At 40.2% G+C, this 27433-nt stretch overlaps 2 protein-coding genes across 2 annotated transcripts in view; one reads left to right on the top strand and one right to left on the bottom strand.

Moving 5' to 3' along the window:
- Positions 1–17264, bottom strand: part of mmp15b (matrix metallopeptidase 15b) — a 30083-nt gene extending 12819 nt beyond the window's left edge. The window contains exons 1-6 of the mRNA XM_085767450.1: positions 16255–17264; positions 8695–8843; positions 8286–8408; positions 7645–7952; positions 3549–3710; positions 2709–2905 (exon numbers count right to left, since the gene is read on the bottom strand). Coding sequence (XP_085623576.1) covers positions 2709–2905; positions 3549–3710; positions 7645–7952; positions 8286–8408; positions 8695–8843; positions 16255–16374 — 1059 coding nt within the window. The 5' untranslated portion in view covers positions 16375–17264. The remainder of the gene's footprint in view (positions 1–2708; positions 2906–3548; positions 3711–7644; positions 7953–8285; positions 8409–8694; positions 8844–16254) is intronic.
- A 1661-nt stretch (positions 17265–18925) lies between these two features.
- On the top strand, positions 18926–27209 carry LOC146990014 (adhesion G protein-coupled receptor G1-like). The gene is made up of 12 exons (XM_085773024.1): positions 18926–18966; positions 20889–21030; positions 21788–21907; positions 22957–23082; positions 23177–23222; positions 23379–23473; positions 24397–24512; positions 24900–25168; positions 25250–25346; positions 25711–25840; positions 26062–26206; positions 26798–27209. Exons 1-12 carry the CDS (start codon positions 18926–18928, stop codon positions 26890–26892), a joined length of 1422 nt encoding a protein of 473 aa, XP_085629150.1. The 3' UTR covers positions 26893–27209.
- Positions 27210–27433: the final 224 nt, after the last annotated feature.

Raw genomic sequence — 27433 nt, 5'->3', positions numbered from 1 at the left:
TGGAACAGAGATGGAGATGGGTTGGCGAGAGCTGAGAGAAACATCTACAGGGGCCGAAGCGAACGGGCTGTGTGCTCCTCGATTTGTGTGGTCTGACAGGCTCCTTGCGTTGACCAGATTAAGACTGAATTGACCATATTAGTCCTCAGCAGAACAGACCAGAGCTCAGCAAGGGAGTTGCAATACTGGGAGCAGCCCGGCGTGCTCTGTTGGCTGTCTGTGTGTCCAGCCCACTGCTGAGAATAAATATTGATAGTGAATAAAAGACAGGAGCCATTTCCTTTACCACAGTAACAGCCTGTTTCTTCTTTTAATGGACAGGACTCCATGGAAGAGACAGAATGGTACTGATGTGATGTAGCCCACTCCCACTCATACAGAAGTTAAAGTAAGCAACTTTGCCTATGAATAATGTCTCTCATTATCAACTACAACTTCTGAATAGTGCAGCCATCATTTTCACACTGGTACTAGAAATAAGCCAAGCAGTGACAATAAAACACAAATTATTAATATCAGTTGCTGCTGGGTGAGCAAACAGTGAGACAGTGATATATGGACTTGACTGAGTATGGCACTTGTTAGTGTGTGTTCTCTCTGAGATACTCTCAAACAAGAAATGAGAGGAAGCACAAAAGAAGACACAAAGCTGCTGCATATCCAACCATCTCCTATGTACGTATATGCTGATACATTGACAGTGTGGAGTGTAAACAACGTTGTATGAAGCAAAGAGATGCTAGGCCAGTGCTTGAAACATTTTAAAACAGCAAGGATATTGTAAACTGGTGGCTGGCTGCAGAGAAAAAGTCCAGGGATCACCAAAGATAATAATTCTCAAGTGCCTCTACATAATTTGATCTCAATCTACTGAATAGTAGTTCACCTATTAGAAACCAAACGGGTGATCTGGGATCAACCCTGCTGGCACAAATAAACATGAATGAACAAAGCAGAGAGTGTTCTGTTCTTGAATTGTTCCTGTTACACTCAGTGGCAAATGGCAGACAAAGAGGCAAAAAGTTGATTGCAAAACTACAAATCTGCCACAGATGCTGAATTGTATCTAAAACTCAGGTGGTCGTTCCTCATGTGCTTGATAACAGAAATATATCTGCAAAAAACTGATCTGCTCAGTTAAGGAATACTAATTGCTTCTGGTCTGCATTTACTTTGATTAGATCAGAGCTATTAGTTTAAGAACCACTGCTAGGCATGGAAAAAGTTAATTGTGGACACTTATTAATGCTGTCCAGACTAGCTACATGACTGTGGGTGAAACCCAAGAACATAGACATCACTCGCCGAGATGAAATCTAAGAGCACAGATATAACTGTCTGACCATGTGCAGCACATGTCCAGGCAGCTGGATGCCAAGTCCTATAACTACTGGTCAGTGTCAGACACACAGTGTGCAAGATAAGAGATATTCATAGACTGATCTCTGTGTGTTTGGAGGGACAGTGGATAGGGCTCTGCCACACAGTATACCTTTAAAACACTGTTTGGTTTTATATGCAAATATTCCACTGTATAGCAATAATAATCCAAAGAGGCCCACTCAGAAATGTATTACAACAGCTTATCAGCTTTACTGTGAACATGTTTTTGTATTTCACTCTTGATACAGGCATATACTATCGGTCAAACTGCTGCTGACACTGTTCTATATCTTCACTCGTTTGACTCCCTCCTGCTGCATCTCACTGTCAAACATCAGAACTTCTGATCATGGGACGCTGTCAACATTAGCCAAAGCACAAGTTTGTAATTGCACTGGAATGCACTGCCTCTAATGTACCGTAGCCTACATGACGATGAAAATAAACTAGAGGTGAATCTGAAAAGCTCCTTCCCAATAAGGCCCGGATGTCCTCTGTCCTCCACTCTCTAATATCTGCGAACCTCTTCAGTGTTCAGCACTGCCAACACTCGACACCTCCTCTGACCTCTCCCACTGGAGCACATCATTACTTATCTTTATAGAGCTGTTCTATGTATAGATTGTCACTGAACTAATCCTGGAGGGGATAAAATACAATGGAGTAAATTTGAACCTATTTGCTGTTGAGATTTCAGTTAATTTAACTGGTAATGATGACCACACACAGTATTTTGCTTACATCATGGACCCTGACTGGAAACTGCTCCTTCCACCATTGGTGAAAACACATGTCTTATGTGTAAGGAGAGAGCTGCATAAAACCATAGCACTTTAAAAATTAAATGACAATAAAATCCAGCTTAGTGCAACTGCAGCCAACAGCAAAATTAGAGTTTCTTACATACTAACTCTTAAAGGTAAAAACAAAAACAAAAAAACCTTCCTGATGGCTCACTGCTGCCTCAGCCCTTGTGAATGTTTAGTGTGGGTCCGGAGGCTCTTTAAGGAAAACACCTAACAACACCCCACCCTTTTAACAGTGCTCTACCTCATAAAAACACCGGCCCTGTTGGTTCACAATCCATAAGGACCTGATTGAAAACAGACGTCTTGTTGGCCATGCACACGCCATTTGTCTCCAACTGATTCTGCAGAAAATAACAACTAATTTATTGACACAGTTAACTTGTCAGAACTGCTCCTCTGCTGCAGGAAGACTGAAGGACGTACAATAAAGCACTATGATAGTAAACATAATTCCTTCCATATTTTACGCTCATTACATCAGATCAAGTTGAAGGTATCTCTTGAAAAAGCCTTTACCTTGAAGACAAACATCTCTCCTCGGAGCATAGCAACCGTGTCAAAGTTCCCTTCACAGATATTGGGTCCATAGTGATCTGGTCTGTCTGTGGTCCTGGGACGGTCAGGATGCCGAGGAGGTGTCTGGGGTGGCCTGGGTTCAGGGCGACGGGGGGTTACAGTGGGCAGGGCCTGAGTGGGGCCGCTGTCTGGCTGACCTGAGGGGAAACAGAACATTATCTGTTTTACCACATAATGGGTGATGCAAAGATGTAGGTATGATGACTGACAAAGGCACCAAATTTAAATGTGCGTAATTCAAAAAAAAAAAATGCACGTATGTTAAACACAGCCTGGTGATGGTTAACTTTGCTTAGCAGAGTCAAAACAATGGATCATGGCAATTCTGGCAATAGCTAAGGCAGTGGTTCCCAACCTTTTTTGGCACATGACCCCATTTTCACTCATTTCTGGGGACCGTCAATCAAAATGCGCCAACTCAGATATTTTTATATGCTGCATTTTATTTGAACGCGATTTATATTCAAGAAAGTGAAAGTATAGAATATAGTTGTTAATTGATTGTGTGTGGTGTTTTTAATCATAACTTAAAAAAGAACTACTAGACATTTCAGGCAACCCCATTTGAATTCCTGACCCCAAGGTTAAAAAACACTGAGCTAAGGCTTAAAAAAACGGAATACCTAATTTAATAATTACAATGTGGTTGCCTCACAAGAAAGATACATATTAATGTGTCATACTAGTCCCTTACTATTCCTCAAATACTAACAAATAAACCTGAAGGAATTTAAAGTAAAATTTAATAAAAGATAAACCTTTTTTTTTACTTCATCATACCATAGATCTGTTGTATGCCCCGTCGGTCATCCTCAGGCAGCTGGAAGTTCTCAGTCTCCATCCACTGGTAAAATGGAGCCATGATGGCCAGTGGATTGTTGGAGTGCTCTAAACCCAGAGCATGACCCAGCTCGTGGACTGCAACCAAGAAGAGGTCATTACCTGTGTGGAAATAAGCAGATACACAAGTTAGGGTTTAACTGGATCAAAATCCTAATGTGTCTTATGAAAAACACATAGGAATTCATGTGCTGCAAGAAACATGAAGTATGTATGTACATGTGCATGTACAGTATCTTGCAGCACATGAATGTAGTTAAAGTAAAAGTCCCTTTTACTATAACTGGATAAGGCCTCTCTAGGGGCCTCATGTGTGCCATGAAAATATTCCCCAGATCACCACAGGCAGTCTGGACTGTTAACACAAGACAAGCTGGAACAATTGTTTCATGCTGTTCATGCCGGATTCTGACTGTATTATCTGCTGCCTCAGCAGAAATTGAGATCCATCAGAACAGGCTACTTTTTTTTCTTCTTCAATTTTTCAACTGTCCAGTGTTAGATGAGTTGATCAGTTACTGTATCATCTTCTGTAATCTTTAACCAGGCCACCTGGCTGATCTCCCTTCTAATCAACACTTCTCACAGTTTTGTGTCTTGCACCATGCCGAGTGAAATCTCAGACTGTTGTGAGAAATTCCCAGATCAGCAGTTCGAGAAATACACAAACTCACACTGAAGCAACACGTCACGGTCAAAGTCATTGAGTTCACATTATCTTTCCTCATTCTGATGTTTGAAGTGATGCATGACTTTTATGCCCTAACACCGCTTCTATATCATTGGGCCACTGCATGACAAAAGGGTGTGTTCAGGTGTTCCTAATAATGTGCTTGGTGAGCTTATATCCATATTGTTAATATATGAGAATGCTTGTTCATTATTTTCTCCACAGATCTGACACATGAATCACTAAAGGCATGCTAATGGTTCCTGATATGAATCAGCACACATTTCTAACATTTCTGACCAGTCAAGGGACTCTGTTGTCCAGGGCCACTGCAAATACTACACACACTGACAAGGCCACAAAGCAGCTGTGCCCCACTGACCATTGCATCAACTTCCTCTATACACAATAGACCTCTTACAGATATTTCTTTTGGAAAGTAAAACCAGAGAAAACTTGGTTTAGATTTGACCAACATATTCCTATATGGTTGTGTCTGATGTGAAGCCAGCACACAGCCGGGTACTTCCCCTCAGTCAGTCCCTCTTTGTCGCCTGGGGCCTGCCCTCTGTGATCTCTGAACTTCCGAGCCATTTTGTCTAGCTTGATGGGTCTTGCTGATTGGTCAGATCTGTGCCAGTGACATCATGCTGTTGAGGGGATTGGGACCTGCTGATGTCACTGAAGGGGATGGGGGAGATGCTCTGGATGCCTGTCCTTGAGCATCTCCTAATTTCTTATAGCAACACACACACAAACACAAAAGGGACACACACAGTTCATCTCCACCACCATCAATAATTTCAGAGTCACATGAGTGTCCTCTTGGCTTGCTAAGCTGCAGCTAACACTCCAGGAGAGAAAAAAGCAGAGAGCAAGATAGAGTGCTACAGATATGAGGGGGGGAGGGGGGGCTGAGAGCAGATAAAGAGGCTTTTGTGAGGTAACCGCGACAACCATTCAGTTCGACAGAGGAAAGCTTGAGTAAACTTCAAACATCTTAGCATAGTTAGAAGTTCAGCCAACGCATCTCATTCTGACCATCCTACACACACATTTTGTCATTCAAGTCCTACTTTACTTGTTCAGCACGTCTCACGCCTTATTCATCGACAGCTTTGTGTAACACAAAACAGCACCCTGACAACCAGAATGCACTGTCCAAGTAGGCTCTGCTTTTTGCCAGTAACTTACTCATTCTCATCTGACCACAAAGGCTTTTCTGACCCTGGCCTTCAGGGTGTCGTTTGTATAAGGTGTGCTAGAGTGTGCATGTCAGTAAGTTGTTTGGATAAAGTCTCAAAGCTGTTTTTGTTAGAGCATCACCAGAAAGGCTGATTTATCACACTGTGTGTCACAAGATTTACACCATTTTTTTTTGTTTTGTTTAATAAAATGTTATTTGCTAACTGAGGTAACTGAGGTCAGGGAAAGCGGGAAAAGATGAAACAGACTGGAGCTTTTGCTGTCATATGTCAACATGTTAATATTTTATGCCTTACTATTGATCGCTTAGCTTAAGTCTGTTTATGTTTGACCCCTTTCAAAAGGAGGTCAGAGGTCAGGACTGATTCTGCTTCATGCTCCAGGACACTTCAGTGAGGTGGGAGCAGAAAAACCTCCTTCATGTTAGATTTAGTTTGCAGCAGGACTGTTGATGGTTAAAGGATATCAAAGGTGCTTTTTCTTTTTCAGCAATGGTTCAGTTAAAATCTTGGTAAACTATTAAAATATACATAGGGGTTGGCCCTCTTGAATGAGCCATCATGTCTGCAATTGTAAATGTTACTAAGGCATTAGGTAGGGGTCACTGGTTTCTCAATTTCTGTTGAGCCGTTAGCAAAAGTTGGTCAGTCACCTGCAATAATAATCGCTAATAAATCAATAATAAAGGGTTCTGCAATCCATTGAGTCTGCAGTTATAAATGTTAATAGGATGTTTATAAATTGCTTTTATGTCCTCAAGCCCTTTTCCAAGGACAAGTGATCTCCAAGGGGTGTGTCCTGCCCTGCTGGAGGAGGAGTAATATAAAAATATTGGTACATTTTGCAAGAATAATTAATACATATAATAATTCTATAACTACAAATCACATCTAAAAGTTGCTTCATAACTGACTCAAACAATTAATCCAACTGCCAGAGCTAAATGAAGACGACATCTGTGAAAAAAATCTCTTGAATAGCTACACATGTGTCAACTAAAGTCAGACAGGGTTGTAATTTGGATGCACTTTGCTTTTAAGCTGTGTGAGTGGTGTGGAGCAACAAAGAGAGCAGTCTACAGATCTTCCTGAGTGGAGCACACTCCCACTCACTGTGGGATTCCACTGCCCCTGTGATCTGTCCTGCAACACATCCCACACAGAGCTGATCACACAGAAAGACACACACACACATGATCATACATGCACGCACACACACACAAAGACAAACAGAGCACAGCTGCCTGTGTCTGGTGTGTGTATGTAGATAACAGGGCAGGAAAGCCCATTGTCACAACAAAAAGGGTTAGTGGGTGCACAGTAAGAGAAGGAACTTCTCAAATATTCATAAAAATAAGGATTTTTTCCTTAATCTGCAGTTTAATAATATGTTTCTGTGGTGCAAGAATTCATGAGTGTTAAAAGTTGTAGTCAGGTTTAGGTAAAGTTAGATTTATGAAAGATTAAATTTAAGATTTAAGGAAACTATAAACATTGTAGAAGTATCTGCAGTGTGTGTCTCTGGGAGGAAGTGTGTGTGTGTGTGTGTGTGTGTGTGTGTGTGTGTGTGTGTGTGTGCCTGACAAATAAGGGACGATGTAGCGAGCTGCCAACTGTCGTTAGGTGTGGAGCAAAGCGATGGAGACAGCAGTTTGGAATCTATTACCGGTATATAGATCCATTACAACCTACACAACATGACATGACTTTGGGGCTTCAAACTGCTGAATGCTTACAGAATGATCAGGCACATGATAACTCCTAAATCCTGCGTTTCCCCCCTTCAGAGTTCAGGGCAAATGACTCCCTCACAATATCTGAGCCCTCTGGAAAAAGCTTCACAACACAACAAACTGTCTGTGTGGCTGCACACACACACACAGATATACTGCAGTGCACACCAACTCAACTCGCAGTACAAGAAAATATTCAACCACCTGAGGCCACAGTTAAAGTCCAAAAAGCTCTTTTTTTTCACCCTTTTCGTTCTTGTTATTAATAATTGTGTTGTTAGGGAAAATGAAAACTGTAAAATTTATATCAACACCTCTCATTTAATTTCATTTATTTATTTACTGAGCAGGGACAGCACACACTGATAAACATGTCAGTTTTACCATCTATGTACTGTACATGTGCCAGAGTTGTCCCCGTATGTTACCTTGTATGTTCTGGTTTCCAATGGTCCACGGTTCATCTGAATCAAAGTGTGTGTCCCCTCCCATTCCAGGTCCAGGGAAGTATGCATGAGCTAGGAAGCCCCCCTCTCCATCAAAGGGCGAGCTGTCTCCATGAAAACCTGAAGCAAAGAAGATCATGATGTCGGGCTCCTTGCGGCGTCCATATTTGATCTCCTGGTAGGGGATTTCGTCAAAGGTCAACGGGGTGATGCTCTGCCAGACTTTGAAGGCCCGGCGGATGGCCTCATATGAATTATACTCTCCAATCTTGGGCGTGTAGTTCTGGATGCTGTGGGGACAGAGGTAAAAACAAATCATGTAAGGGGCAGCGTGCCATATCAGTTTTAATTAAAACATATTCATTCAATTCATGTTTTATTCGTTTCATTTATTTTTCATGGTGTTAGTAATTTCATGTGTTTGTCAAATTGGAGAAAGATAACAGTAATTACAACTTTGCTCCAAAGTTCTTTTACTTTTTTTTTTGGGTTGGAGCAAACATTTCCAGGACTGAGTTGAGAAGTCTAGAGTACCAGATGCATTATTGATACAACAAAATCAACTGAAGAAATGTGCATGTACCCTCTATGTGTGGCATGTTCAGTTTCCTTTTTTTTGATACCTGTATGTGAGGTGGTTCTTGTTCCATTTATGTCCAGTGAGGGCGTAGCGTTTCCGCCGCACGTTGGTTTTGATCTGGCCTCCAAACTTGTCAGGTACACCACAGCGGGGTCTCTTCATGGCACTGAAGAAGTTCAAAGAAGTCAGGGGCAGGCAAGAGAGCGTGTGCATGTTGTTGAAAGGAGGAAAAAAAAACCCAAGAGAAGATATGAAGAGCATGACGTCCTAACCTCTGCTATCTTCCCTTGATGTCTGTGTACATTTTTGTTGTTTAATTTAGTAGTGTGAGTATCTGTGAGCCACTGAGCGCAGCCAGGCTACTGAGCAATTCCTCTCAAGCAAAACGGAGCAAACGTGTTTAAGTCTCTAAGAGAGGGAGGAAAACTTTACAAGAGCTGAGCCCTGCCGACCTGATGGTTTGAGGGTCCATCTGTCCGGTGACCTCCAGGCCGTAGAATCTCTGCATATCGCTGACGGCATTGGACAGAATCTGAGCTGATCGCATGGTGGACATCTGTCTGTTGGCCTGGGGCAGGTAACCGTACATCCTCAGCCATGACTGGAGACACACAAGGGGAAAAAACATAAATAAAACCGTGACGAATAAAGTGTCATCTATTAATATACTATCGTGTGGATTCACTTTAATCTAAGCTCAATGGGCTCATATTACTCATGTTATGACTAAATACTTTTAATATAATTAGGAACTGAATTATAGCATGAACAAGGAAATGGAAAACAGCAACAGCTGTTTTCTAAGTGTATGGGCAATTGGGGGCTGTTTACATCTGAGAGCAATGATCTACGGCCCCAAAGATCTTTAAGTTTGTCTTCTGAGCTTCAACATCTGTAACATGATGACATGACAGAGATTTGCCTTAGTGCTCAAGCTTTGTGGGAAAATAACTCCCATTTGTTATTTGATCTTCAGGAAGGAGGAATGGAGCAAACATTGGTTTAGTTCTTTTAAAATATAACAGAAAAAGGTGACAAAGCAGTTGTGCATGGAGTTACATTTAATATTTTGTATATAAAATGCAAGGAGGAAGAAGAGAAGGAGGAGATCAGCCCACTGTATCTGACCGTATTGGGAGTATGTGACTGTGAGGGCTGGAGGGTGGGGGGTTAATGACAGACATGAGGGAGAAAACGTGATACTTGACCCAAACACAGATGACATAAAGTCTATCCCACCTGTTATGCAGAAACCTTATCTCTCTCTCTCTCTCTCTCTCTCTCTCTCTCTCTCTCTCTCTCTCTCTGTCACACTCACACACTTTGACACACAGGCAAACACTTGCATATTGGGTAGTCTTGAGACACTAGATACGCTTACACATGCACGCACTCCCCTCTGTGGTGCGGGGAATGTAAAAGGGTGTGTGTGTGTGTGTGTGTGTGTCTGAGTGTGCATGTTTTCCTGACGCATGTGGCTATATCAGCATGTGTGTGTGTGCAGGCCCTGAGCTTACGCCCATCTTTCACAATGCAAACACACTGCTTGATAAAACTCTGTATTGACTTTCCCACTCCCTTCAAACCATAAAAACAAACTCACATCTTTCATCCCTCTCCCTCTCCCTCCCTCTCTCTCTCTCACACACACACACACACAAACACTGTGCATGCATCTCCTAAATGTAAGACCGGGTGTAATAATAATTGGTCTGGCCACATACATGTTCAGCACAAAACACATTGTCTAGGGGAGGCGGTAACCCTGACTCAGAGGGTTAGTTTGCTTTAGGTTCATCCACTATCCAACTAAAAGAAATGAAAAGTGGTCTTCCAGATCGTCCTTGATTTACTGTCTACCCTCTGCCTGGCTATGTAATAAAAAGGGTCAAAAGGTAGATGTGAGGACCAGTGCTCCATATCAAATCTCAATGTAACTTTAACCCGAGTGCTTTTTTTCTTCAACATCTCTGACTGAAAAATAACATCTTGTTCACTATCAGACCAGTGATGACTGTGCTGCTGTGATCAATGATGATGAAGTGATCAATCAATCAATGCCGAACACTGAACTGAGTGTGACAGATCCTGACAGCATCTCCTCTTCTCCTCCTTGAGATGAGTTAAGATAGTAGATGACTACTGTCAGCCATTTACAGTAATATATGACCTTTGCTGAAATACCACATCTTCTCTTTTTCTCTGAGGGTTATTTTTTTTTTTTTTATTGCAGTCTTCTGACAGCAGTAAAATATTTTTTTTTAAAAAGCCTGCACAACAGTAAGTTGTTTGTCTTTGCTGTTTGTCTAATAAAGGCAATGTGCAACATTACTTCAAATTCAAACATTCGGAGAGAAAACACAAATAACTAAGTGTGGGCGTGTGCGTTTTTACCCTTCACCTGAGACGTCATGTCTCTGTAGTTTATGTGTGAGGAGACAATGGATTAAAAACCCAAAGTGAGAACTCAGCCTTGGGTGCACTTGACCTGAGCAGCTCCCACAGTCAAAATCTGTTGTTTTTATGTCATTTCCAGCATTTCCTGCACTTTCTATTCATTTTTAGTTTACAGGTGATGTCTATTACATATTTATGATCTACTTGCTCCTTATTTACCCCTCTCATGCTTTCTATTGTGAGTCTAAAGCTGTAAAAAAAAAAAAAAAAAAAAGAGCCCAGCTTATTATTTTACCATTACTCCCTCTCATCTTTATCTTTCTCCTTTTGGCAGAGAATGCACTGGCTCTGTCAGCTAAGTGTGAAGTGTGTGTGTGTGTGTGTGTGTGTGTGTGTGTGTGTGTGTGTGTGTGTGTGTGTGTGTGTGTGTGTGTGTGTGTGTGTGTGTGTGTGTGTGTGTGTCCAGGAGCAGGAAGAGGCATTGAGGGGGCTGAACTGGACATGACCCTGACCCACCTCTGCCGTAGGATAAGAAAGCTTCAAACACACTGAGATACAGTTACACTCACACACACATACACACACAGAACCACTCGAAAACAAACATGCACTTCCTGAAACATCTAAATACTATCTCTCCCTCTTGCCCATACACACACAAGGCTGCTACAAACACACAGTTCAAGTGAAACAGGTGGTGGGGATCACAAAACTCAAAAAAACATTTAGTTTTCTCTGCTAATGAAAGTTGTCTCTTGCCAGGAGCAGGTGGTGTTGTCACTTGACAAGAAGACCATTGCTGTGCTTACAAGAGGTTATGATACACCTTCTGCACAGCACTACAACTTCAGGACAGAATCAAGGCTACATTCAGAAAGTGATAGAATGTAATGCAACCTGAGGGTGCTGGTCATGGTTAGAACGGGCGAAGGTTTTGATGCATTTTATCTTCTAGACTGGAACCTAAACATCTATTGATGCTAATGTTAGCTACTGTATGCATTGTAGCAATAGCAAAACTTAGAAAAAGCTCTTTTGACTAAAACCATGTGCTCACCAGCTGGGTGAGAACTGGGGAGAAATCCAGAGCGCAGTGTTAGTTCTGGTAGCTTAGATGCAACAAGCTGGATTTAGAAAAATAAACAAAATTCCAAAATGACCAAAAAACATGTCCACAAAAGGCAGAAAATCTTACAAGAGCTGATTAGCAATGGGCAGTTCGTCAGGCCCGCTAAGGGAGTTCATATTTCATACTGTCTGATGATAACAACAAAGCACTTAGCAATGAAATGATGCACCCAGCAACAGTCAACCACTGACTTCAATTCTATCTAAACTTCAATGAAGTAATCCAAAGGAAACCACAATCTGCTGTCCTGCGTGATCTCCAGCATGTGTCTTTTAACATTCCAGCCACTTCCTCCCTGCTCCTCTGTGGTCAGCATCTCCTCGTGGTTGTCACTGCTGCAGCGATAGTGCTTGATGAAGAAGGGAAATGCCTTGTTGTCTGATAATGTTTGTGCTGTGTGTCTTTGTGTATACGTGGACATCTGATGTTGTCCCGACACACTCGCTCTCTGTCCCTGATTGGGTACAAGGGCAGAGCTGTAGAGCTGTTGGGAAGATGTATGGAGGCATATGATCCCCTGCTACCCTAGTGTCACCCCGCTACGCTGAAATGTGACTGCCTCTCAGGGGACAGGGCTCCGTCTTGTGTTTTTAGAATATAACTTAATATAATTTTTGCCCTGCAGACATTCCATATTCAGGTCAACTCATACACCTGTGAGTAAAGCGTGAAAAAAAAAAGAAAAGAAAGAAACTTTGCATTTGTAAACTGTAATTTTGTCAGTTTTTTTTGCACATCAATTTGTGTGCATGCTAAAAGAAAACTGTGTGCTCACTCTTCACCTTTGCAGCTCGAACTCCATCCTACAGGGAACACTCCTCCCCCAATCATCTAAAAAACTGTAAAGTACTCCAGTCTGGCTGCTCACCTCCCCTAATCAGCTGAGCTGAATACAAAACAAGTCTTAGACAACAGGAGGAATAGGGTTTTGTGCTATGAGTGTGTGTGCGTGTGTGTGTGCATGTGCGCTAGGCCTTTTCTATTAAATGGGCTTTCAAAGAGTCCTTGAGCTTACCTGCCAAAACCAGGCCTAGCAATATACAAGGAGTTGTAAAACCTGCCAGGGGTGTGTGTGTGTGTGTGTGTGTGTGTGTGTGTGTGTGTGTGTCCAACCACAATGTCAGCCAAGATACTAACAGGGCTTTTATTCCAAGGCTTGGTCTGCTGCCATGTCTTACCCCCCAAAGTCTTCGCAAGAGGATGGATATGTAAATGGAGTAGTGGGAGAGAAATAGAGACAGACAGAGAGGAGGAAGGGAAAATGATTTGTTCAAGTTGAAGATTTCTTGACACACAATAGAAAACTGAAATAAATGCACAATCTCTATAAAATACACTCACAGGTATTTCCCATCTCATAGCAATCCCAATTCCCTGGCCTGTCCCAACACTGTAGCAATGTGAGACTTGGTCATAGCCAGTCACACGGGACCGGGGGGTGGGGGGTTGGGAAGAGACAACACGTCGCAGATTACATGGATACAAAGAGGATATGGACTGAGGAAGTCGCTGTGCTGCAATAAGCCACTGATTACTCCTCCCTTCACTACTATTTACTCTGCTTTAGCTGCAAATTGCTGTTCGACACTTTTTTTACTCTGTCACAGCCTGTCGTATCACGTCCATGTTTCTCTATTCAACCCACCCTCTCTCTCTCTCTCTCCTATCCCCAAGTTTTCTCTCACAGCTCACTCTCTCGCTCAGACAACAGGGTCCATTGTATTTCCTAAGATGCCTTGGAGTCCCGGGCTCAGCGTGCCTGTGCATAGTGTGTGTATACATGTGTGTGTCCTAGTTGGAGAACAGCTGTCACATTCAGCCATCACATGCTTCACAGCTGAGAGTGACCACTACCTTCCCTGTCAACTTTCTCTCTCAGCTTTTTTTTAAATGTATAAATACATAAACAATTTGCCTTTTATTTTTAAATCAAAATATCTAAAGTCAAAATGTCAGAATGTTTAATCAGATTAACACATCAATAATAATCCCTCTCTTTTCCCTCATTCCTCTAACCTCCCACCTCATCCTTTTAGTCCAGACGGAGTAGGAGGTGAGTTCTCAGACCAATTCCTAAAGACATGGATTGCACTAACTGAGGATTGGATTGGTTTCCAGTATGTGGATTGACTATTAAGTAGGTGTACAGTGCAATTTCAACGCAATCCAGCCAAGTCTGAATTTGCTGGAAAGATACCGGCTGCTTTGAAACATGTTATTTAACTTTGCATGATAATTATGTTGTTCAAAACACTCAGTCCTCTTTTAATTTGCCATTTATCTTATCAAGTAGACTGCAACATACTGTATGCGCTTCAAAACCTTAACACCACTGTGAAATGTGAGCCCACTTTCAGTTCACACATAAAATTTTCTATAAACTCTTATGGCTCCTGTGGGTGCAAACAAATGTTCTCTCCTGAGAAACATTTATCCACCACACAGACGCAGTACGGCCATCAGTGACTTCATAAAAATTGGGTCTGACCTGCCATAAAGATTAGGTCATGGAGATTAGCAGGCCCACCCCCATCGTACTGCATGACTTTTTAAGTCCTCTTGAAGTCTTGGACTAACACTTGGGAGTTTTACTCAAATCTAACAGATGCAAACCTCCACTTTTGGATACATGCTGGACCGCTGCTAAGTTCCTAGGCTCTGCTACGAATAAAAATACTCTGTTGTTGCTGCATATTAAAATGTCAACTGTGAACTTGTCGACAAGAGCTCTTTCTATTTTCCACCAAGGTAACACATTTGGCAAACTGCTGTCACAGTGTTTGTTCCAAAGGACAGTATCTGTAGTAATATAACACTTGTGTGCACTTTAAAAAACCCAGGTCTTCCAACGAGTGGCCTGATGTGTCCTCTTCACCGCGCCTAAGAAAAGGCTTTGTGATAAGTCTGCATCATTGAATAAATACAGAACAAGTGCAAGACCTGCTATGATGACGACAATATTTGTCCTTGGGTCCATTGTCATAGACATCTTGTTTGGAAAGTTGTCAAGTCTTTCCTCCGCCACTCAGTCGTATAACTTTAATTTTCTTCAGCTGATACAGCAGCAGACGTTACATTTAAAACCCTCTGTGTCCGAGAAGTGCTGTGGAGCACTGGATTTTGAAAAGATGTTGACAATGTATTTGTTAATATTTTAACTGACACACGCAAACACACATATCTAGCAACAAGTAATTAGGAATTTTTCACCACTCTACACATTGTGTAAACCTTACAGCTCATCTCAGTGAGACACATTAGCACACACTGCACGTACCACAGCTATGTTAATACCCCGTCAGAATGTGTTGTAACCTGACGGACAAACAAACCCGTGGTCACTGGGTTTGCGTTAAGCAAGCTCTCCGCTAATGACATGGGAGCCTCTTTACCTGTCTTCTCCCCTCTAACACAAAACAAAAACAGGAGCTCTGCTAATCTGCTAAAATGTCAGCTATTATACTGAATCATCCCTCTCAAAACATTAATGGACTGATGGAGGAAGAATGCAAGGTGTGCTTGTTCAAATTCTGACTTGACACTTAAGAAAACTGGTGTGGAATAGATACACCCCTAAATAAACTTGTGTCCTTCTTAAGAGATCAGAGGAAGTGATATGAGCCGTGTGAAAATGACTTAGGGCTTCTATTGGACATCTTGATGGAGACACGAGCTGATCAATTTCATATGCCACACTCCACTAGTCCACTTTGCACTCTGCACTGTGATGATTGACTTATGAAGTAAAAATTCAAAACAGTGGTCTCTTATGTGATGATTAGAAGGACTACACATGTCCATGCAGCACATTTTCTGTGTTTTTGCCATTTCACCTGAGTGGAAAGGGACATGATTTCTAATTGCTAGCACAGCGAGACCACCAAGGGTGTTTGATAAAGGAGTGATGGGGACAGGGATGTATGTCTTATTAGAGAAAATATATATAACATGAGAATGGTCGAGAGCCGGTCCCTGACAAGACGATTTCTGATTTCCTTTTGTGCCGACAGTACTGTGGTCATTTCCGAGGATGGGATCTTTTTTAGACTTTTATACTCATACACCTGCCAGTCAAATTTGCTATCCAAATGAAGTAGTCTTGCAAGTGGAATATAAGTACAAATCAGATGTTGTGAAGTGTGTTGTCCTGAAGGGCTGGGTCACATTTAAAACTGTTACAAGGGTAAATAGTATTGCTCTATATTAATTGTTTAAAATTAGTAAAAGCAAATCAAATACTGATGATAAGTGTTAAGAACTGTCGATCGTCACCAGAAGATACACATTTGAATAGCACTCTTTTGTTAATATTATTTTAATCTAACTTAAGCAAATACAATCAAATTGCACTCTGAGTGAGACTATCATTTTCAGTGACAGGTTCGTTATTAAGTCAGTATTACAAATCTGGTTTCTTTGTAGTTGTTGGGTGGGCTTATGAGCTTTATTTAATGTGGGCTATACGGTTAAAACGCCGTGTTGTTACCTCAGCGTTGAAGGTGCTGACATCTTCCGCTCCATGCGCCCCGAGCGCACACAGCCACAGCGCGAGGAGGGTCCGTCTCCAGAGCAACCGAGAGCAGCGGTCCCGTGGGGTGGAAGCCATAGTCTGGTCTCGAGAGGAATCTGTCGTCTCTTGGCGAGGTTTTTTCTTTTTCTTTTATATTACGTGGTCAAACTCCCGTGGTTAAAACTAGCCGTGATGCTACGACCGTCTTCAACAGTGCACTTGTGCCCCGGACAAGAGCTCCATTTCACATGGACAGACTCAGAGCCGGGGTTTAAAGTGACCCTCCATAAATATCAACGAGTTTGCACTGATAGCAGATGTAAACCTATGAGTCCATACACCGTACTGCAAGTTTTGTTTTTGTTATTTTCTTGTTCACACCAATCACAAACGGCCTCACGTTTCTTTGCGTAATGACCTCTGTTATCTGTGAAGTTAGCCCACCAGAGCGCGCGACTCATTTAATTAACATCAAAGACACCGCCTAATTAGTAACCTTGAATGTGCAGTTTACAGAAGACCCACGACGTCTCCAGCCAGTGGCAAAATAAGTCTACGGCAGAAATGCGTCGGCAAGTCGTCTACTTGTAACATGTTCACATCCAGTGGCTGAACAGCTTTTTCAGCTTGATGGAGTAAAACAAAAAAGTTACAAAACTATAAAACAACAACGGACGACCGAATAATATGCTCAAAGTTCACTGCACATGAGCTACTCCTACAACAAGCAGCTTGAAGCAGTGTCGCAGCTGAGAGCGAATGCGGTTCTTAAATAGGTATTGCGACCACTTGTAAAAAATAAATAAATAAAAATAAAATAATAATAAAAGCAGAATATATTTGCCGTTTCTTCGCCCTTTGAATCCAGTTTTCCCTTTCTCCGGAGCAGATATTATCTGAGGCCAGTACTTAATCGCTATCGGTCCTGTCCTGAGTCAGTGCCTCACGCACGTTGTTATCCCTACCGGAGCAAGCCGTAGTGGTCCGCTACTCCGCTGTGCCTGTGTTTCGGTAGCCTACCTAACGTGGGAATGCCTGCTTCAAGTGGAAAAGCACGGGGCCGACGTGTTCCTGTTATGACTTTCAAAATAAAAGCACCTCGACTTTGCTCAGGTGACTCCTTAAATTACTACAACTCTGGAACAGTTTCCCAACACCAGATATTCATGGTAGCACATGCAACATAGGAATTAACGTGATAAAAGATGTTGCTTTTAAATCAAAGGGCAACACAAGTGTTTACTTCCAGCTGTTTACTTTTTTCTTATTATTTTGAAAGTAACTCTCATTTCCGATATTGTCTTGCGTGTCTATGGTTGACTTGACGGAGCTAACCACTACAATGCTCTTATCAAGCAGGCGGACGGAGGTGGAAGTGAAGGAGCAGAAAAAAAGAGCCCGAGGCAGACACATGACCCTCCCCCCCTGTGTTTTATCTGACTGACACCGAAGTAATAGACCACCTTACACACACACACACACACACACACACACACACACACACACACACACACACACGAAAACAGGAAAGTACAGATAAGATATGACACTTAAAACCACTTAATAACCAATATAAAAAGTTGTAATATTGCCTATAATGTTTTAAAATGATTTTATTGTTCCATTAATTCTTCCAATAATTAATTTTTAATGATATATTATTCTATAGTTTGCTATTTGTCTAGATTTCTCATCAAAAACAAAAAGAGAGAAAAAAAACTTGTAGCCATTAGTAACATGTGCCCAGGTCAAAAGGAAGCACCTGCCACCTGTGCAGATGGATTGCTAGGGCAGCTGAGAGTGATCCTATAGTTCCTCGGGCAGTCCCTGTCATTTGCACCCACTGCGGAGACTGCGGACAGACATGTCTACATAATTAGATCCCTATCAGTGGATCCGCTCTTGGGCGAAAGGAAGTAGCTACTAGCAGAATGGTTGTTAATTCTTACTGGCTCAACACTGGAAATTGTAAACAGCTACACAACTTCATGTAATGTATCTGTAATATCATGGCATTTTATTTTTCTAATTTAGGAGTCACACAAAGAGGTAAAAATTATGAGAGAGAGGGGGGTGGGTTGATGAAGATCTTGAATTTCCATCCAATAGATCTGAAGTCACCAAGATAGCATAATTTGAAGATATTTCTGGCCAGTTAATGATGTATGCAGTAAGTGCTGCTCCAGTACAGTCTCCACACATGATTAACTGGCCAGAAATATCTTCAAATCATCACAGGAGAAAATGGTGTTATGGTTTCCTGAATACATGCAGTGGTCAATGGTAAAGTCTCCATAAAGCTAAATTCTACTGGTCTCTTTGTCTGAGACTGTGAGGCTTGGAAATTGCTTACTATTCCTCTTGGGAGTGCGGCAAAAGGAAAAAGTTTGCCAGCTTGAAAATCCCCACCCCTGCATCAATCAACCAAACACAGTAAGATCAGACCCCATGCTGTTGGAGTTAGTAAAACTCTGTTTCATTGTCTTTCTTAGAGTAAACTGCAACCATGTAAAACAAAATCAATAACTTTTTTTAAAATGATATTCTATTTCCCTTTTTTTTGTTCCAGTGATGCCAAACAAAACAAATATCAATATATGCACTATGTAGATTTGTTTTCCATAAGTCAACTCTCTATTTTGTCTCTATGAGCCACCTAGCAGAAGGAAACATCTGCATGTCCAGCAAGTAAACCTGCTGATGGATAAAACACACACAGCCTGAAATGCATACAGGGTGTCACAAACTACAGGTGGGTCCATAAACACATATTTGTTTGTGTCATAATCAAACATGTGGTTTGCAGGCAGCAGGTTCTTTTGATGACCGTTCCAGCTCCAAATACCAAACACCTTCATCACATCCTCATCAAGTCAAATGGGCCTGGCAGAGGATTCAGGTGTTTTGTTTCTTTTCTTAATAATGACGTGAAAACATGAAAAAAGTCACAACTGACAAACATAAAGTAAAACTATATTACGTAAGAAAGAATTAGGTTTGCATGATCATGTAAAATGTCTAAATGTTTTAGGTGGGGCACTTTATTCGTTCTCCCGTTCGAGAAATACATTTTGTAAATAGCTTTCGCTTCCCAGATTTGTTTTCTCGATTGGAGTGGGAAAATGAAATGCTTTCATGCATTCTACCCCCATGTTCATGTTTGACTTGTTTTTTTTTTTTTACAGTAATGTGTTACTCCCCTCTGTTGGTGAGATGAGTGACGTGCAGCCATAAAACAAGTGATGTTGATTGGTGAAGTGATAATTCAGCCAGACAAATCTACAAATTTAGTGCTGAATGTGTCGACAGAAATCTCAGTGTCCTGTAGAGAGTACGCTATATTTGTTTTGTTTAAAAATTAAATTCATTCACTGTGGGTTTAGTGGAGAGAGGTCAGAGAGAAACTTTTTTTAAGCTTTCTGCCTGTTGCTGCTTCCTCTTTTTATTTCAGAATATCATTTACATGATTTGTTTTGGGGTTGTTTCCACTTCCCTTACTTCCTATGAAGCTGTTTGGTTTCAACAGGTTTTCTCATTTGGTTTAGTCCTGCTGTCACATCAGCTGTATTCTCTATTCTCACACTAATTATTTCTACTGGAACTCACCAACATACAAAGGTAAGCAGGCTGTATATTTCTTCTTAGAACCACGCAAATTACTACACTGATGCTAATATAAGGCACAGGGGGAAAAAATATGTTTGTTTTTTTAACCCAGTTGTATGGAAATTACTTTGATACTTTTGCTGCCCAATTGTGATCAATTGTGTGTTTTGGAGATTGTGTGTACTTATTATACTTGAGTGGGTACATTCAGTGAGTGTGGAATTCAAATTTAATATAAGTTTGGCATACATTGAATGACACATCGGAAAAATACAGCAAGCTAATACAGTAATGATTGTTTCACTTTTAAACCTTTCCTAATTTCCCTTTTGGGTGTGGTCTGCTGCATTGTGAATTACTGTAGGTCATTGCCATCACTGTCATACGTATCTAGTCATAATCAGAGGAAGGCCAATGGCTAAAACTTGTCAATAGTGATATTTTGATAACATGTAAAGCTCTATCACTCTACATAATTTATTTCATAACGTGTCTCCTAATAAAACACAGATTGATTTTCATTCAAAATTGATCCCCTTCACCTACAGAATGAAGTGGTGGCTCCTCGGGTGGCTGCTCTTGTCTTTGGTGTCGAGGGGTGTTGCGCAAACTAAAACTAAATCAAGTAAGAATGGTTTGATACTCTGTACATAAATAAGTGTGTGTGTGTGTGTGTGTGTACAATTCAAATTCATTGAATTTCTACAAATGTTCACAAATTATTTCCTCTCCAGATGTCAGAAATTGTATGCAACGTGTAAACTACTACTTGAGCAAAGGAAAAGTCGATGAATCTATCAAGTAAACATTTTAATTGTATATCAAAGAATACTTCTTTTTTTATCCTTTGGAATTTTGATCACTGTTTGTGTGTCTTTGTTTGTGAATTACAATGGCTATAGTATGTGTTAATGTTGAAGATTGAGACATTTGGTGTCTAGATTTAAAGTTGGGGTTTAAAACTGTGATGAATTAAAGAACAACTTCTGGTTCTTTGCCATAAGAGCTGTAGAGGAGCTAGAACAATACCTGGAGGGGACAGAGGTGGATGATACTTTTTCCATGCATGTTGGTTCTTTGGTGGCTCTCCTCCACAAACCCAGTTCCAACTTCCAAGGACTTGAAATTTATGCCAGTGAGACAGAGGTAAGGATATGTTTTATACGACTTGAAGAGTCAAATCAGAGTCATATGAATAGATAGATTATGATAGATAATTTTTTGCAGGTTTTTAGCAGGACAATAAAGCTTGCACAGAATTTGGCATAAAGATGGTGTTTAGCTTTAAGTGAGATGCCTCATCTCTTTAGAATGAATTTAATAACTGTACCGATTTCCTATTGGTCCTTTTAAATTCCTTCCATCTTACAAATATCTGTTTAACACATTCATGTGTGTTGGCCATATGAGTTACATGGTGAACATGTAAAGTATGATCCCCACTTCAGCACGTTTGCATTTTAACAGTGAGAATATTCACATGCAAACATTTAGCACAGGGCTCTAGTCTTGTATACACCTTGTTATGGAACACAAGCATTTAAATGTTTAGCTATCCTGTTTGTCTAAATCATTGACTGTGTGGTAAAATGGAGGGAGACAGGGCATTCACATGAAATCTTTCAATAAATTTGAAGATATTATACTTTTAATGTTGAGTTTTCAGTGGTATGTATACAGTTCAATCACCAAAGCTAGTTGTACGACAGCGGTCATTGTCAGTGACTTTTTCAGAAATGTTTGCAAATGGTAAGCAAATGACCCATTTAGAAGGACCACCTTATATGATGCAAGTCACTTCATCATCTGCAAATATACTCTGAGTTGCAGTATTCTTACTGTATACAAATATTTCTCATTATTTCTCTTCCTGCTCTTTGCACCCCTTCTTTTTCTGATGTAGGCACGCTCAAACCCATCTATCACCAACACCACAGTGAGAGTTCAACTGCCGAGAGAGTTGGCTACTGGACCAGACAACACTTTGGTCTTTTGCATGATTTCAGGATCACAAACAAATGGGGTCAGCAACCACACAAATTTATTCCAAATATTGTAGATAAGAATCTGAAAGAGCCACTGACACCGATACAGTCCTGTTTGTGCAGCGAAGGGATCCTTCTTGGTTTTGTATGTTAGATGGTTTGTTTTTTGCTTAGTCTTCATTTGTTGAGTTGTTAGTTTAATAATTCATTTTGATTGAAAAACATGGGGCTCAAGTTGTCCATATATATACTGTGGCACAGCTCCCCTGGTTCAATTTTGAACTGCTGTTCCTTCCATAGTAACAGGTGCTAAATAATTGTAGCTCAGTCTCTGTTCATTTCAATACACTGTAAATGTCAGTTTGCAGATGCTATAGTGGTAGTGGTGGTGGTAGTGAACATGTACAGTGGGTGGGTTTTCCATTGAGATCACTGATGGTTTTTAGACTAGATAAGTCATTTCCTGTGGTGTGGGTTTGTGTTTTTATATCTTTAAAAATCTAGACCTAGACTGTTCCTATTACATCATAACTTCAAATGCACACACTTTGAATGTGTGGTTGTAATGGGGTGGGGTGGGGCTCCTCATTTTTGCTTTAACTGGCCAAACAAATGCACCAACTGTGGCACATACTACACGTAATAGGCAACCTAGAGCAACTTATTAGTAAGAGTTAAAATGTTGTGATTTTACACAAGAGATTTTACACACTTTTTCCAACAATGAATAAAGTTCTCTTTTGCGGAAATCAAAGAGGAAGCCATGTCGGTTGGCAGTAAAAACCAGTATCCTCAAATGAAATGATGCAGCAAGACAAAGAAAGAAAAAAATAGCTTTTTTTTAACTACAAGTTTTTGCTCTTTTGTCCTCACCATTGCTCTCTACAGTTTACATGCAAATTGTAATTTATTGCAATATGAGAAGGGTACCCCAGAATGACATACAATATCAAGCAGTGTTAGAAGGTCACTGGCTTTCTAGTTTTGAACCAGTAAAGGTTCTTAAGGTGATCAAATACAAAAACTGTCATGGATACCATCAACCATCACCAACCATCAAACTAATTGAATGAGTGTTGTACTATAGACCCTGTTTGGAATCTCCAATGCACTGTATGAGAATAGACTGATTGGACTGAGCGTGGGCAAGAAGAACATTTCAGGACTGCAACAGCGTATCAACATCACCATGAATCTTACAATGGACATACAAGTAACTGCAGCTTAGATTCACAGATCATTTACTCTTACATCATATAATGTTGTCTCATTGAATAATATTTGTATCTTTGTTGTTTGTGTCACAGGAGACCCAAAACCTCCAGTGTGTATTCTATAATTTTTCAACAAAAGGTGAGTGACAAAGCTTTAGATTTATCTTGAATAATAATGATTGAGACCACTATTTCATTTTTCATGAGGATGATCATATTGGATATTAGATTCTTTGTGGTTTTCACTGACAGCATTTGAAACATTCAATACATAAGTCTTTGTTTGACTTACCAGAAACCTGTACTAAGGGCTGTGAAACACTGTGGGTCCATGGTCAGAGTCAGATCACCTGCTCCTGTAATCACCTGACATACTTCGGCGTGCTTATGGTAGGAATGGCCTACAGCAAAACCTCAGTTGAATGACAATATACCATGACTAGGGTGAGAAAATGTTAAAAGATAATAATAATAAAAATTAGCTTCAAAGAAAAATAAATCATTGTTCCCATGAGAAACAAGCTCCCCTTAGAGTGCATTGTTTTATTGTTATTTAGTGTGCAGCTTAAAATCCCTCCTTGTTCATGTGGTTTGTATGTTAAATCTATGACAATAGATGGATATTATCTCAATAAAATACATGTATTACTATATTATATTACCACATTATTATTGCACATTATATTATTGATGATATGAGTATTATTATCATTATATTGGACATTATACAGTGATGTATAGAATGACTGTACACAGTAAATTGGCATAACCTAATATAGAAATTAATTTGTTATGAACATGAATGTATTCTTCAAATAAACAGCATACACTGCTCTGTTGCAGTATGAATTACTATGTAATGTTTGATGCTACCACAGGATGGAGCAAGAGTTTAACTTGAACTAAATTCAACCCATAGTGGCTCCAAGTCAAAGATATCAAACATCAGTTATGAGATATCTCAAATACCAACTTTAACTATAACAGTAGCAAAGAAAATACAAGGCTCTATACTCCATCTATCTATCTGTTATATTGTGGGATTGTTATGACTGATGTTTTGATGTATAAGGGGCAATTTAATAGTAATGCTTGATGCTGGTTGAGCTGCTTTTTACAATGTCATGTTCTATAATCTAATTTTATATAATCTAATATAATATAATATGATCATATATTTATTTGTATCACACTATTAAGTCCTACAAATATTTTATGTAAATCCAGAGAGCTGATAGAATTTTAAAAAATATACAACTTTATTCAGAAATAATAATAGCATTACAAAAAGTTCATATGCATTTTCCTTCCAGATCGCTGCTGAGATCTCATCTACAGACAAGGAGATTCTGACATATATCACTCTGATTGGCTGTAGTCTTTCTCTCTTTGCCCTGGTCATCACTGTTTTCCTCTTCATCATTAACAGGTACTTTATTCTTCATTGGGGAATTATTTTCCACACCTAACACCATCATTTATTACATTCAGCTAAAGCACCAACATTTCATTCTTTCTACTGCTCCAAAATGTCAATTTATCCTTATAGAGGGATTTCATGGGGGTCACTGAAAACATATAAAAAATGAATAAATAAAATAAATGATTATTTACAATAACAATGATAAATTATCCTGTTACACAGTGATGCAGCTTATAAACAATTTGTGATACTTTAATAACTAATAATGCATATAAAAGATGATTTCATAGACAAATTATAGATAAAGATAGACTAAAATGGAAAGAGGTCTGTGGAAAATGGTGGTGATCTTGCATAATTGCCTTAACAATGATCCATTTTTCTGTTTGACAGAAATGTCAGAGAAGATGTGTCTATGAAGATCCACATCAACCTCGCCATTGCCCTAATCCTACTCAACATCCACTTCCTCCCCAGTAATGCAGTGGCAGCTCTGTCCTCCACTTGGCTTTGCTTTTATATGGCTATTTGTCTCCACTACTCCCTGCTGGCCTCTTTTTGCTGGATGGCTTTGGAGGGCTTCCACATCTATCTTCTCATAGTCAGAGTCTTCAATATCTATATCCGGAGATACGTCCTCAAACTTGCTGTGTTGGGATGGGGTGAGTAGACCCACAAGTTATCAGTATTGGTTTGTTGACTGAAAGAATCAGTGCCTTGCTTAACCATTGTGTTTCCTGCAGGTATTCCTGCAGTCATTGTGATCTTGGTGCTCGTCATAGACAAGAATGCTTATGGTCTTGTCCCTCTGGACTCGTCTAACAACAACAGCAGTTTGATGTACAGTAAAGGGGAAGTGGGACAAATTTGCAAGCATACACAATCCAGACTAATAAGTAACTTGTACGCAAAATATTTTGCATGTGCATCAGAGTGTTTGTGTAATTGAGGACCATTGACAGTTACAAGAGTTATGGTACATTTATAGAGGAAAAATCCATTCCATTTCACTGGCAGCAAACCCCACGTTACCAAACATCTAATGTTCCTAAAGTTAAAACACTGAGCCCATACTACATCCACAGATACTATTACTCCAGTTAGCAACAATCTGTTCTCACCTGAATTTGTATTTTGATATCACAATGTTTGATTTGTCGGCATGTGAGTTTAAATTGTAACCTATTTTGGACATTTTTTGCAGATGCTATATAACTGATTACACAGTAAAGATGGTGACTACAGTGGGAGTATTTGCCCTGGTGTTCATCTTCAATGTCTGCTTGTTCGCGTTGACTGTCAAACGTGTATTGACTTTCCACCATGGCAATGAAGTAAGGATCAAGCTGCAATGTTAGCTTTCTGCTCCTCTTATTTCCATACATATGTTTATGTCTGGTAAATAAGTTTGATATGTAGTAATCTAAATGTGTGTCCATGAGGACTTTTCTAATATAGGTTAAAGGTAGTTTTGGTGTTGACTTCACCAGACTACATATATTTCATGGTCTCTAACTGATCTTTCTGATTGCCTGTTACCTGCCACTGCACCCAGAGTAAAAACAGAGTCAGGCGAGACATCTTTACACTGATGGGACTCACCGTTTTGCTTGGCATCTCCTGGGGCCTGATATTCTTCTCCTTTGGCTACCTGACCACTCCGGGCCTCTATATCTTCTGTATCCTGAACTCACTGCAAGGTCTGCATAACTTACTTCCACATGTTCAGCTGTATGATGTGATGATATTGCTGTAAATATGAAATAAATGGTTATATGGGGCAAATATATAGGCCTATATCCTGGGGTACCTATTGGTTAACTTCATACTGTAACTTCTGTGTTGTGGAAAATGTATCATGGTACATTCAGATTGGGCTATGTGAATGTGAATAAGGAAGGGCATCATTTCCATATACATGTCGATGGCTAAACACAGCAAGTCTTTGTATTACTACATTTATTCACAGCTAAGTTGGTTAGCAGAAGAACTGTAACCCTTTGTCCATTCCTCACCAATATGCCTACCTGGCTGTAAATGTGTAATGGATACACAAATTTGTACAGCAGTTTGAGGACTACAGTATGCTCCTGTTACAAACAGACACGATTACAGGAAAAGCTTCATTTGTTGTAAGACAATTGCAATTTCAATAAATTCATCTAGTTTAGATACTTGAAATTGTAATTGATGACAGTCACAGACAAGTTAGACTCTGTCAGTGGCATTTTCATAATTTGCAAGATGCTATTCTCTGATACTGTCTCTGCACTTCTCTTTCCAACTCACAGGTTTCTTCATCTTCCTGTGGTTTGTGATGTCTTTGAGGAAGAAGAAAAACTCAGCTACAAAGACATGGGGAGAGACAAACAGCACCAACAACTAAGACTTACACCTTATGTGTGTGTGTGTGTGTGTGTGTGTGTGTGTGTGTGTGTGAGAGAGAGAGTTGGGGGAATACTGTTAAGTCAGACATCATTATTTTTTACTTTAGTTTAGTGCTACTTTAAAGCGTTGTCATACACTGATCAGCCATAACATTATGACCACCCTGATTCTGTGTAGGTCCCCCTTTTTTCACCAGCTAACCACTGGCATGAACTCCAAAAGAGGTATGCTGTGTTATCTATGACGTTAGTGTAAGACCTGCCTGAAAGGAGAGCAGATCTTACTTACCTGTGAATTAAACAGAAAGCAATGTATTGTGCTATACGGTCAGAGGCAAATATATATATCCTTATATCAGGATATAAGGTAAATTATACTAAAAGTGAAGCTATCCCCTTGAACCATCGGACCTACTCGTCACATCTTGGTTCTGCCCCATTCCAGTGGAGAATTCATGGCATGAGATATCTTGGAATAAAAAAAGTCCCCCATAGAAAAGATTTTTGATTTAAATGGACCACAACTTTTGAAGGCAATCA

This window comes from Trachurus japonicus, chromosome 3 (assembly GCF_045865225.1).
Source record: "Trachurus japonicus isolate A0001 chromosome 3, Traja_1.0".
Lineage (NCBI taxonomy): Eukaryota > Metazoa > Chordata > Actinopteri > Carangiformes > Carangidae > Trachurus > Trachurus japonicus.
This window is presented reverse-complemented; position numbering and strand designations above follow the sequence as displayed.

Coding starts and splice junctions, on each gene's coding strand:
- LOC146990014 (XM_085773024.1), top strand. CDS start 18,926: ATGAGCCACCTAGCAGAAGGAAACATCTGCATGTCCAGCAA. Junction 23,083..23,176: donor ATCTTACAATGGACATACAA/GTAACTGCAGCT, acceptor TTTGTGTCACAG/GAGACCCAAAACCTCCAGTG. Junction 23,223..23,378: donor CTATAATTTTTCAACAAAAG/GTGAGTGACAAA, acceptor TTGACTTACCAG/AAACCTGTACTAAGGGCTGT.